General features: G+C 38.9%; 1 protein-coding gene across 1 annotated transcript in view; it reads left to right on the top strand.

The window, feature by feature from the left end:
• The window catches only part of Blm (Bloom syndrome RecQ like helicase), a 74,751-nt gene that overhangs the window by 11,458 nt on the left and 49,735 nt on the right, over positions 1–13,558 (top strand). The window contains exons 5-9 of the mRNA XM_023712348.1: positions 3,049–3,181; positions 3,586–4,217; positions 6,620–6,811; positions 11,495–11,613; positions 12,759–12,872. Of these exons, the coding sequence (XP_023568116.1) occupies positions 3,049–3,181; positions 3,586–4,217; positions 6,620–6,811; positions 11,495–11,613; positions 12,759–12,872 (1,190 nt within the window). The remainder of the gene's footprint in view (positions 1–3,048; positions 3,182–3,585; positions 4,218–6,619; positions 6,812–11,494; positions 11,614–12,758; positions 12,873–13,558) is intronic.

The following is a 13,558-nucleotide window of genomic DNA, read 5'->3' as shown; positions in this document are numbered from 1 at the left end:
ATGTTTTTGTTTCTTCTGATTTTTTTTTTGTTGTTGTTGTTGTTGTTTTTTATGTATTTGGCATGGGGTGTCACTACGCAGCTCAGACTCATATATCCTCCTATTTTCAGCCTCCCCAGCACTGGGATTATAGGTATGCACCACCACACCCTGTCTCAGTGGCCCACTCAGTGCCCCTAGGGGCATGGCCTGCATGGCATGTCGTGCAGGGGATCGAACCCCAGTCCCTGCACTTGCCTAAGCAGGCACTTAGTCTGCTGAACTATCTCGCCAGCCCTGAATTTCTATTTAATTTTGACCTCTGAATTTATTGATTGAAAAGTTCCTGAAATAGTTGATGTCCTGGGCACTGTCCTCAGAGTCCTACACTGTTAACTTTAGTGTAATTTAATCCTCACACCAGCCCTTTAATGTGATTTCTATTCTCTGCATCTTTTTTTTTTTTTTTTCCCCTTTATTCTCTGCATTTTACAAGAAACAAAGGTACAGGAGAGCAGGATCATTCTCTGCAGCCACAATGTTAGCAGCAAACTTGAATCTGGCCATCAAGCTATCCTGTCTTGTTAAGTTTCACTGGTAAAGAGTGGCCCCTATGGCTAGGGAGATGGCTCCGTAGAATAAACGCTTCCCTGGCAAGTGCAAGGGCCTGAGTTCAATCTCCAGTTCTGCGCGCCCCCCCCCCAAAAAAAAGAGTGGCCTTTAGGCCAGGGGCCTAGAGCCCCTAGTGCATCGTTAGAGGCCTCCCTCTTGGCTGCTATCATTGCATGAATCACTCCTCTTTGTTCAGCTAGTGACAGATCTACCTTCTAAGCAGACTTCCCTTCCTTCTTATGGAGAGTCTGGGGCAGCAAGAGGAAATGGGTGGCCCTTGGGCCAGGAGGGACATAGACTGACAGAAACCTGGCTTCCCATATGACAGTGGCAGATCATTTAAGCTTCACTGGACCTTTATTTTCTTTATGAAATAAGGAGAACATTATCTACCTTGCTGGGTAGTTGTCAGGACCCAAGGTATACTGTAGGCCTGGCCAAGTGGTGGCTGTTGTTATCTGTTAGTCTAGTAATCCTTCCAAAGAAGAAAGTACATCAGGGTGGCTACTTTGTTTTCATGAACACTGCTAACTGGGTAAGTATTTCCTCTTAGGGCTCACAAAGTTGCCATTTGATAACATGTTCTAGAATTTTTTGCTTGATATAACATCAAGATCACTAAACTGTAGCTTTTGGCAATCAGTTGTTTGTTTGTTTGTTTTAGATTAGAACAATGTCCATCTTCATGTTCTGTCAACTCTTTTGTTTGCTAGCTGCCTCATATTGGCAGCAGGGCCCCTGCCATCTTGTTTGTGGATTTCCTTTGTAGTCTGAAGTGTAATCTCTGCAAGGGAGACTTGAGCCCCTTCCTAAGAGCTGGGTATTCATATCTCTCTAAGCCTACTTTGGCTTCTCATTCCTGCAGACCATTGTGCGTTTTCCTCTTTCCAGTATGCTGCCAGTTCTCCTTGCACAGAAGACAGGTAGCGTAGGAATTCAGCAGCTCCACTTCTGCCGTCTCAGTGTCTCTGTTCACAGTCACCATAGAAGCCTGTATTTCATGCAGATGGCTGTCTCGTCTTTGTCCTCTTCAGGCCCTGCTCTGTCTTTCTTCTCCCTCCAGCCCTTTAACCACATCAGCTGACTGCTCTTGGTTTGTACCCCTGCTGCCTCATTTCTTTCTCTGAACCTTGTCTCCACCTTCTTTGTCTCCTTGTAAGAAGACTGGTTGCCAGCCAGGTATGGTGGTATACAACTGTAATCCCAGCTTTCTTAGAGGGCCAGGAATATAGGATAGTGCAGAGGCTTTGGTTTTATTCTTCAGTACTACAAAAAAAAAAAAAAAAAATTTCCACCTTCAGGCATCTAGGCATCTTCTTTGCTTTTTCCTTCATCTAAAACATTAACTCCTCTGAAATTCTATTCCTTATTTGACGTAACATGTTCATGATTGGGCTGTAGTTCATGTCTTGCTGCTGGATAGCTTGAACCACCAGTGGTATATGAATGACTACCACATCTGGTAGCTTTTTATTAAGTGATTAGATTGTTTGCACCACCCCAGATTGGGAGTATAACTTAGTGATAGAGGGCTCGCTGAGGGTGTTTTAGACCCTGAGTTTCATCCCCAGAACTGCAAAGAAAATGATAGAACAGAACACATGGAGCGAGCTGCCTGGATTCATAGTCCAAACATCATCCTCAGTGATCGCCTTCTTTTTTCCTCTCTTCTATCCCATCTTTTCATCTCAATTCTACCTTGTTTCTGTTTATCTGTTTTCTGCCTTCCTTTATATTGTCTTTCTCGGGTGGTGGCAGAAGTGGCCACCAGCAGTATTTCAAGCTTGTTGAAAAGAGATGCTCTTCCCTAGTTAGCTGGAAAATTCCCAGAACTATTGTAATTCTCATCAGGCCACCTCATATCAAATGCCCACTGAGGGAAGGGCAGAGGTGGTCTCCAGAAAGAAAACCCAAGCACTATACTGTGCTATGAGTGTCAGCAGGAAGCTGGAAGAGCAGGGGGGTCCTGTCCCTCCTTCGTACTCTGTTGCCACATTTACCCATAAAGTTTGTAAAAGAATCATCACTGTGTGTCTTCTAGTTTGCTAGCTTACCCTGAGTAGTATTATCTTAAAATTAAATGAAAACATAAACATTCTCATGCTATAGAGTAAAGAATCTGATTTCAAGTTAACTCACAAGCAGATAATAGGACAGTATATTGTTGTTTCTGCTCTTGTGTTTATATTGCTTTACATTTTACATCATGACTTTTTTTTTTTTTAATTTTTTTTTAACATTTATTTAGTGGGGGGGGCAGCTCAGCCCACCAGGGGGCGCTGCTGGCTGGCATGTGGTGCTGGGGGATCGAACCACGGTCCCTGTGCTTTGCCAAGCTTGTTCCAAGTAGGTGCTTTAGACCACTGAGCCATCTCGCCAGCCCCTACATCATGACTTTCAAAGGCTTAAGTCTTTTTTGCTTTTGTGAAAAATATTAATAACATAATTTCTTTACAGCCAGACCAATAAGTTTGCAACAACAGCTTCTTCACGTGATGGAGTACATCTGTAAATTAGTGGACACTATTCCTCTGAATGAACTGAAAGCTTTGGATTGTGGAGATGAGTTGCTACAGCAGCGAAACAGAAGGTACCTTGAGTTCTCTCCTCTGGGGTATGTCTGACTGTGTTTCTATCACTGTGAGTCAGAAATGGACAGGCAGAATGTCTAAGCGTCCTGGCCTGGACATTGCATAAGGATGGGCACCATGTCACCAAGTGTTGAATTTATTTTTCAAACTGTTCTTTTAAGATTTATATTCACATTTTTTGAGGCCAGAAAAAAAAAAGATACTTTATTACAATTTCTGTTTGGATTGAAAACTGAAGATAAACTTTTGTGGCCAACCTATTAAAAGGCTGGTATTGGCCGGGGAGATGGCTCAGTGGAATAAGTGCTTCCCTGGCAAGCATAAGGGCCTGAGTTCAATCCCCGGTTCTGCAAAAAAAAAAAAAGGCTGGTATTTATCATACTGTTCTCTTTTCTCTCTTCAGAAGGAAACTTCTAGCTGATGCCAATTTCACTAGAAATGATGCCAATCTCCTTGATTCATTGTGGAAAAGCAGGCCTGATACACTGCGTAGCCTTGGGGAGGACGATTCCTGCCCTGTAGGGAGTTCTGTTAAGGAGCTAAGTGTTCCATGTCTTCCCTCAAATTCTCTGTCCAGCAGGGAGTGTTTATTGAGCACCCCAGGAGAGACAGGATTCTCACCCACCTCGAGAACTCTTTTTGAAAGACCTTTATGCAATTCCCATTTAGAGAAGTCCTTTGTCAATAGCAACTGGACTGAAACACCAAGGATAGAAAAAAGGAACAAGAGCTCTTATTTCCCAGGAAATGTTCTCACAAGCACTGCTGTGAAAGATCAGAAAAAACACACTGCCTCAGTAAATGACTTAGAAAGAGAAAGCCAGGCATCCCATGATATCGATAATTTCGATATTGGTGATTTTGATGATGATGATGACTGGGAAGACATAATGCAGGATCTGACAGCCACTAAAACTTCCACAGCGGCCTGTCAGCCCATCCAGAAAGGTGGGCCACTTAAGTTGGTATCACAGAAGATTTCTTTAAGTGAGACACACTGTCTCCCAGGGGCTTCTCTTGTTCCACATGACACTGGTAAGTTTAAAATAAATTGAATGCTTAAATATTATAGGAAAACAAAACTATCCAAAGTAGGAATTGTATAAAAAAAACCACAGCAAGTCATCATTGCCTGAAAACCACATTGTTTCTATGCAAATTTCTACTGATAATATGAATTACAAATTACAATTTTAAAAGCAAGTTGCTCTTTTGTCTCTGTAGCAGCTGTAGTTTTATAAAATGTGTAATTATAAGCTATTGTAGTAAAGCTTCAAAGTCATTACCAATGTGCTTTGCCTTTTAACATTTTTTAGTCCTTAAAACAATAAAGCTTATGGGGGCTTAAGTTTTCAATGATTTGGGGGATAGGAAAAAAGAAGGTGAATTTATATGCTAAAAATATATGTTTTACAATTCTGGATTGAAGAAAAATGATTAGAAATGGTACAATAATTATGTCTTGAAATACTGAGCTATAGGGCAATCTATGAAGGTGTTTTTTTGTTTGTTTGTTTGTTTTGGTTTTGTTTTTTGCAGAACCGGGGATTGAACTCAGGCCCTTGGTGCTTGCCAGGCAAGCACTTATTCTACTGAGCTGTTTCCCCGGCCCCACGAAGGTTGTAACTTAAGAAATTTCTTAAAGCAGTCAGATTATTCTTTGGACCTAAAATACTTTTCATTTACTCAGTGTGTTTGTTAAGTGCTCATGATGTGCCATCTCCTGTGCTGGTTCTGGTGATTTTTTTCTGTTTTTGTTTTCCTAAGACAGGGTCTCACTGTGTAGTTCAGGCTGGCCTTGGAATTCACTGTGTACCCCAAGCTGACCTTGGCCCTGAGGTGGTCCTCCTCCTTCAGCCTCCTGAGTGTTGGAATAATAGGCATGTACCTCTATGCCCAGCTACAGTTAGATGATCTTAGAAAGATAAAACAAGTTGTTTCTGCTGGCTTGCAGCTTGGAGTTTAATGAGTGGAATGTCTAGGTTGGATTTTTGTTTGTTTAAATTGTCAACAGATTTATTAAACATCTACTACAGGTTGGATCTTTTTTTGTTTCTTTTTTTACGGGAGCTTCTGGAGGAGTGACGCAGGCTACTGTAAAGGCTCCAAAGTAAAGCCAAATATAATTTTAAAACTTTACATCATCCCTATAAAGTTATCACAGATTGTTTTTAGCTGAAACAAGTGTACACGTGCCCAGTTTTATAAAGTACAACCCTCCCTATGTTTTGCCATTGATGACTTAATACCTTGGAGTTTGTTCTTACAGTTTCGCTGTTGACCTTTAAAATAACTCTAATGGATTTATTTTGGTATCATGTTAGAATGTGTCATATGTGATCCTTGCAATTATCTTGGTGGTAGTTGAGTGTTGGGTGAGAGGAGCTGCCGAGCTGGCATGAGCATCTGTTCTCCCCTGAGCCAGGGAGCTCCTGCAAGGACACAGAGAGGTGAATGCGAGAGCTGCTGTGAAAGAGGACTGAGAGCAACTCAGACAACTGAGGTTTCAAGCCTACTAACACTATTCATGGAACAAGGGAGTCGGCAGGTAGAAATGGATGTGGAGAAAAGCTGAGGAGAGTTGTGTTGGACTTGTTGAGTGCTGTGTTAAGTCATTCAAGTGGACATTTCCTTTGACAGGTGGAGATGCCTGTGGGACAGGAGCTTAGGGAGGCATTGAGAGACATCTAAGCCTTCTCTTTATGCAGGTTCTGTTTAAGGTCATAGGATTTAAAAAGGTGGATGTAGTGGTGCATGCCTATAATCCTAGCACTTGGAAGACTGAGGCAGGAGAATTGTGGTGAGTTTTTGAGTCCAGCCTGAGTTACAAAGTGAGTTGAACCTCAGCCTGAACTGTATAGTGAGACCTTGTCTCAAAAGAAAAAAAGACTTAGGGAAATTACAAAGAACAATGTGTGAAGAGCCCAGTCCTAAGTATCTAAAAATCTTAAAAATTTAAGGGGCAAAAGAAAAAGCCCAGGGCCAGGGAGATATCTCAGTAGAATAAGTGCTTGTCTGGCAAGCACAAGGTCCTGAATTCAATCCCCAGTACTGCAGGGCAGGAGTGTACCCAGAAAGGAGAATTTAAAGCCAGTGGAGGAGTTAGGAATACAGCTCAGTAACAGAGTGTTTGCCTAGCATGCATAAGGCCCTGTGTTCCATCCGCTACACTGTTAAATAAAACAAGTAGAAACCTATGAAGATCGAGGGAGCGTTGAAAGGAGCAAGAAGTAGTACTGGTAGGATTGTAGAAAAGTCAATGAAAGACTTGATTTGGACCTTTAAGGATTTGCTGGTGGCTTTGGGACTGTTGGGAAGAGACACCAAAAAGAATACAGAGTGCCATAGGTATGCCAGTGATGCTGCAAGGGCAAGGTTAAATTGCTGTGTAGTTACATTACTGCACTGACTTTTCTTAACGTTATTTGTTTTCACAGACAAGTTGACGCAACATTTAGCATCCAAAAATACAAAGCAGGAGCACTTCCAAAGTCTTAGTTTTCCTCATACAAAAGAAATGATGAAGATTTTTCACAAAAAATTTGGCCTGCATAATTTTAGAACTAATCAGCTTGAGGCGATCAATGCTGCACTGCTTGGTGAAGACTGTTTTATCCTAATGCCCACTGGTATGTATTTTTAGATATGAATTGGCAAGAATCCATTGGCAGATGTTAAATGAAAGCTCTTTAATAGCAATACAAGAACACCTACATAGTATTTCTATCATTTAAAGACCTCTTAAACCTCCCATGCCATCATAAGAAGATTATTATCTCATGTTCTTTGTTCTAGTTATTGACATAATAAAGTTTACAGCTCTTTTAAGATTTTTAATTCAGTGCCCACTGTGTTGACTTGATCAGGAATTTTTCTTTTTTCTAATGTAAGTAAGCCTAGAAAGTGAACAACAACAACAAAAATCATTGTCAGATGGTTTCTGACAATTTTTTAAATATAGTCCAATGATAAGATGTGGTAAAAATCATCAGCTCTAGAGTAATAGTTTGGGCTTGGAGGGCAACTGTACTCCTGAGCAAGAGCGCAAGCAAGGTACTTTGCCCCCATCCATCTCCTCGCTTGCAGTGGGGATGCCAAGTGTTCAGCATCCCTTCTTGTACTCTCCTTTGAAGAGTCCAAGATTTTTCAGCCTGCTAGGTACAAATGTTCTATTATGTTTGTTTATTTAATTTTTTTAATAAATTGCAAATTGAAAATGAATTATTTACCAACCAATTAATATAACAATAAAAATTGTCCAAAATAAAACTGAAGAATTTACAGATCAGCAATAATAGTTCACTGTGTCAAAACCAAGAAACTTACATTCATATAATTAGAATTCTCAAAGTAGCAAGGAATAGGCAATAAATATTTAAACATTTAAAATTTCTGAAATTAGTTCCACTTACAATACTGCATTTCCAAGAAAAATGAACCTTTTTGCACAAGAAATTTAAATAAAATCATACCAAGATACACAAAAATGAAATTGTCCAAAACTTATGGTAAAGAAAAAAATCATTAAAACATTTACATAAAAAAAATTAGCTATGGAGGAACAAAATTAAATAGCATCTTATTCCACATTAGAAAGAAAAAAAAGGATCAAATGTGTAGGAAATGAGAATAATTAAAGGATTGAAAGGAAAAAAAAGATCTGTCCTCTTTGAATTTTATACTTAGCAAACATACCTTTGAAAACTAAAAGTAAGATTTTCTAGTTATACAAACTTGAACTATTTTAATACCTCCAGACTTAGCATATAGGAAATAACAAAGAGCTTAATTCAAAAGGCAAGAGAAGTTGCAGTATGCTCCTGGATGAACAATAAAGAGCTCCCAATATGATAGTTATGCAGGATTATATAAAATATATTAGATGAACACTTATTTAAAGGTCATTGAAGATTTCTATGAAACATAAAATCTTATGTTGATTATACACATTTCTTTTTCATACATATGTGTGTGTATAAAAGACAGGGAAGAAGTATTATAAAGTCAACAGAAAACGGAAATACACTTTTTAAAGTTTCTAGTACTAGGAGAAGCTATCATACCATGTCTTTTAAATAAATTATAAGTCAAAGATATAGTATAAATCTTAGAACAAAAATTAAAATTAAGCAATATTCAGCAAATTAAATACTAATTAATTAAAAATTAAATGTTTCAAAACAATTGAACTAAGAAAAAGTTTTCATGATAGCAAAGAAGTACTAAGAGTAAAACATAAGATAAATACTGGAATGGCAAGTAAATGACCAGCACTTCTAACAGTTTGAGGATAGGATATCGCACAAAGTTCTAGTGTGTTGTGGACATGCATAATGACCATGACAGTTACTGGTGGCCAGGCATCACTTGAGGGGCTGAGCTACAGCTATTTCTTTGAAATCCACCCTGTAGACCCAGATGGAATCATGACCTATAGGGTGGAAGAGAAGTCCATGTGTAGAGTGTGCCGGTGGAAACATTTTGCTGCTATACACAGAAGAATAGCTGAAAGACTACTATTGTATACCTCTTATTATTTTCCTGTGTTTTAATTGTTTGCCCTATTTGGTGGGTTCTTTCCAATCTCATCAAATGTTCTATTATGAATGTGGTAACTATGTATATCTAAAATGTACCAATAAAATCTGATTTTTGAACACTAAATCAACAAGGAGGAAAAATACTTCATTCTGCTAATAAAGCTTGTAACACTTAAAATTTACAGTCATTCATATAAGAATATTAAATAAGCAAGATAAACAGAAAACTTGGAATTTTAGTACTTGCACATAGTCCTCTGTCTTTCGCTTTAGCAAGTTAGATAGTACCATCATTACCACTAATATTAACTAGACATCTGAATTTTTTCCATCTCATTTTAACATTATGACAGTGACTGTGACTGGTGACATACTCCTGTAATCCCAGCACTCTGGAGGCTGAGGCAGAAGGATGGTTGTGTGTTTGAGACCAGCCTGGGCTACAAAGTGAGCTCAAGGCTAGCCTAAGCTGCATAGTGAGACCCTGTGTCATAAAAGACAAGACAAGAAAGAAACAGACAGAGGGAAGGAGGGGGAAAGAAAGAAAAGAAAGACAAAAATAAATAAACGATAAGATAACACAGCTTTAAAAAAATATACCCTTTCCCTCTTGTCACCCTGCTCCTGTTCGAGTCAGGTTGCCCCAGGAGACCAGCTCTAAGTAGCCTCTGCCCCTTGGCTTCTGCCCTGCTTTGAGCCAATTGTGCCCTGTGCGGGCCTCTGGCCCCTCACCCCTGCTTGCCGTGCACCCCACTGCTGGTCCGGGGTACTGCCGTCCCCACATCCAGACCCTGATTGGGGGGCGGAGAGCCTACACCTCACAGGAAATATGGCCACACACTGGCTGACCCACTGATCATTTTTGTTATCATTAAGATCTTTACTAAAATGAGGTTGGACCCCAGGATGCAGGGAAGGAAGAGACACCGCTGCTCTATTCAACAGATTATTCTGAAATAAAGAATAAATTAAGACAGTGTTCATTTACCAACACTTCAATTTTTTTAACTCCATCCTGAATCTTGTGTTTCAATTCTAATTTGGCCCTTGAAAACTACACTAGAAAGGATGCAGGCATTTTAGAGGTCCTTTCCAGCCCAGTTTCAGCTTCACTGATATATATGAAATAATTCAGGATAAGATTTGTTTTACACAAAAACATTTTTTAACCACTAGTCTAATGCATGTTGCAGATGTTAAAACTAACATCTAGTAAGTGGCATGTCTCTGTACATGTAGGTAATTATGTGTTAGAGCACTTCTCTATTCTTCACATCTTGCTCTTTGACATTTCCACGTATATAGCAAAATGAATTTGCTTACTATTCATGTGAAAAAGAAGGGGTGGAATGAGTAGTTGAAAGAAAAAAATTGAAGTCCTAAAAACTGCTTAATACCAGCTTCTGTCTTTTTAAATTGGTGAAATTGAAAATTGAGTGATGCATAATCATTTTAGTTATTTTGAAATGTGTATGTGGGGCTGGAGATATAGCTCAGTGATAGAGCACTTGCCTAGTTTGGGTTCCATACCCAGCACTACAGGAGGAGGGGAAGAGGGCATTGAAGAAATGTATCCTCATTGTCTTGGTTAGCATTTTGAGTTAGAGTTACATAGTACGAATATTTTCGTCTCTCAAAATTTTTCTTTCTGTTAGGATCGCCAAATGTAATCTTACTTTTTTATTTCCAAAAGAAGTTAGGACTATTATTCTACTAATGGAAATGCTAAGAGTTTAAACTCCCAACCCCCAGCTATTCAGTGTTAGAAACTTATACTAATGGTAAAAAAAACCAAACAAACGAACAAAAAAACCCCTGGGATCTTGTTTATTTTTTGAGACATGGTCCAGGCTACCCTGAAACTCCCAGGAGTCCCTCCCACCTCAGCCTCCGAGGTGCTGGGATTGTGAGTGTGTGCTACCATACCACCAGAAGAGCTGGAATCTTTAAAGTGCCTCTGAGTTAGAAAGGTGCGGGTCATGGTTTAATGGTTTTTAACACTGTGTATTTCATTACAACTTTAAAAATATATACACTATGTAGAAAGTTATTTTAGCCCTTGTGTCATGGTTTTTAGAGACCTTTTATACAGAAATAAAGGTTATTATGCTTAGATGTCCTAAGTAAACTTTTTAAGCAATTCCACTGCATTTAAGTTTCTTGCCTTGAGACTGGGCATGGCGGTGTGCACTTGTAATCCCATTGCTTGGGAAGCACTGAAATGCTTCCCAAATGAAAACAGAATCATTACAAGTCCACTCTGTGTAATGAGACCCTGTAGATTCCATTCTAAATGCATTTTTAAAAAAAAAAAAAAATGTTTCCTGCCCCGAATCTTTTTTTTTTAATTTTTATTTATTTATTTGTGTGTGTGTGTGTGTGTGTGTGTGTGTGTGTGTGTGGCCAGCTCAGCCCACCTGGGGGCGGGGCGGGCTGGCATGTGGTGCTGGGGGATTGAACCGCGGTCCCTGTGCTTTGCTAAGCTTGTTTTAAGTAGGTGCTTTAGACCACTGAGCCATCTCACCAGCCCCCTGAATCTTGCTTTTGCTATTGCATGTGCCTACAGTAAATATTCTAAAACATCATTTTTACACATTGAAATTACCTAAATAGTTTGTCTCATTCAGTGTAGCACATTGTTGACACTGTGGACAACACACTTGGCAGCCTATGAATTTTTTTTTAATATCATATGTCATTTCCTTTGAATCTTTTACCTTCCTCTTCTCAACATAGAAGCTAACAGATTTTTTTCCATCATTTGTCTTTCAGGAGGTGGCAAAAGTTTGTGTTACCAGCTGCCTGCCTGCGTTTCTCCTGGGGTCACTATTGTCATTTCTCCCTTGAGGTCATTAATAGTAGATCAAGTCCAAAAGCTGACTTCATTGGATGTAAGTTATTTAAAAACACTAATAAAAGTGGGCCTTAGGAACAATTACATTTCAGTACTTAGGTAACCTCTGTGTTAAGTAAATTCTTGAATTTTAAGAGTCTTAAACACAAGTGTTGGAAAATTCCAGTACATATAATGATCTATAATTCAATCTCTTTTTTTATTTTAATTTATGTATTTGGTACAGAATCTTACTATGCAGCTCAGACTCGTAGTGATCCTCCTATCTCAGCCTCCCCAGTTCTGGGATGACAGAGATGCAACACCATGCCTGTTTTCTGTGGCTACCTTGGCATGCCATGTGGTACCAGGGATCGAACCCGGGTCCTTGCACTTGCCAGGCATTCGCTTAGATTACTAAGCTATCTCCCCAGCCCAATTCAATCTCATTTTATTTGATAAAAATGTATTTTAATAAGAACTTTTAATTTATATTTTCTTAATTAATTTTTTTATTAATACAAAGGGATTTCCTTTTTTGCTTCTACCAGATTAGCATATTTCTCCTTCCCTTATGTCTTAAAAATGCAAATGTATGTGCCCACACACATCTTTTTCCTCATGACAGTTTAAGGAAGTGCACTTTACAGAGTTCTTCACATTGTCATCAACAGAATCAGTTGCAGGGTTATGAGTCACCACACCTCAGCAAGACCACCATTCTGGAGTTCTTTTGCAGAGCACCTCAGCAGTCATGTGCCACTGTTCTGGCCTTCTTGCTATCACTGTGCCTTAAAACCTAGAAAACACAGGGCCGGGGAGATGGCTCAGTGGAATAAGCACTTCCCTGACAAGCGCAAGGGCCTGAGTTCAATCCCCAGTTCCGCCAAAAAAAACCCTAGAAAACACATTACCTTTAAAAAAAAAAAATGCAACCAGAGTTAGCACTGGAATTTCTTGTATGCTGAACTCATATTATGTTATGTACAAATTCAGGAAGTATATAATGGGCAGGCTGGTTTTAGTTCTGCCCAACAAAGGTTTTTTTTATTAAAAAAAAGTGTATTGATTGCTGTTATTATGAGATATATATTTCATTTGGTAGGTTCAATATATGACTTATAAAATAGTTATAAGCCTAAAGAAAAATATGATTCTCCCAGAGTAATGTATAAAATTTAAATTTATTACTTTTATATTTAGATTCCAGCTACATATTTGACAGGTGATAAGACTGACTCTGAAGCTGCAAGTATTTACCTCCAGCTAGCAAAAAAAGATCCAATTGTAAAACTTCTGTATGTTACTCCAGAGAAGGTTTGTATTCTTTCTTTATTTTAAAATATAACATTGAAGACCCCCTAGACTAGTATACCTTTAAAAGTCAACATAATATTTGATGTATAGCATGTTAACATTTTCTTAGAAAACCTCAAATGGTATCTTTTTATAATTGCTTTTACTTTCTATATTTTTCTCAAATATTTAATTGAAATTTCCAGATAGGATATCCTTTTAGCCCCAAATATTTCGCTGTGCATTTTTAAGAAATAAGATATCTTGGTCTGGCCAGATAGCTCAGCAGAGTAAAGTGCCTGCTTAGGCAGAGCACAGTGGCTGGGGTTTGATCCCCAGTGTGCCGCCCTCTTGCGGGGCACACTGAGATGGCTATTGAGACTGGGCGTGGTGGTGTGTACCTGTAATCCCAGCACTAGGGTGGCTGAACATAGAGGCAGATCACTACGAGTCCAATCTACGTAGTAAGACCCTATAGACTCTGTACTAAATACAAAATAATAATGGTAACAAGGACTCTTCATATACAACACTAGTATGATTACCAAAGTCAGGAAATTGCATTGATAAACTAATATTACTTAATTTATGAACCATCTTCCAGTTTCACCAGTCGTCCAGTAATGCCCTTTATAGCAAAAGAAATACCTAGATTAATCTCCTTTCAGGTAAACAGTTGCTTCCTTTTGTCTTTCTTTTCTTTCTTT

The sequence above is a fragment of the Octodon degus genome, unplaced genomic scaffold (assembly GCF_000260255.1).
Source record: "Octodon degus isolate 3935 unplaced genomic scaffold, OctDeg1.0 scaffold00002, whole genome shotgun sequence".
In the NCBI taxonomy this organism is placed as follows: Eukaryota; Metazoa; Chordata; class Mammalia; order Rodentia; family Octodontidae; genus Octodon; species Octodon degus.
This window is presented reverse-complemented; position numbering and strand designations above follow the sequence as displayed.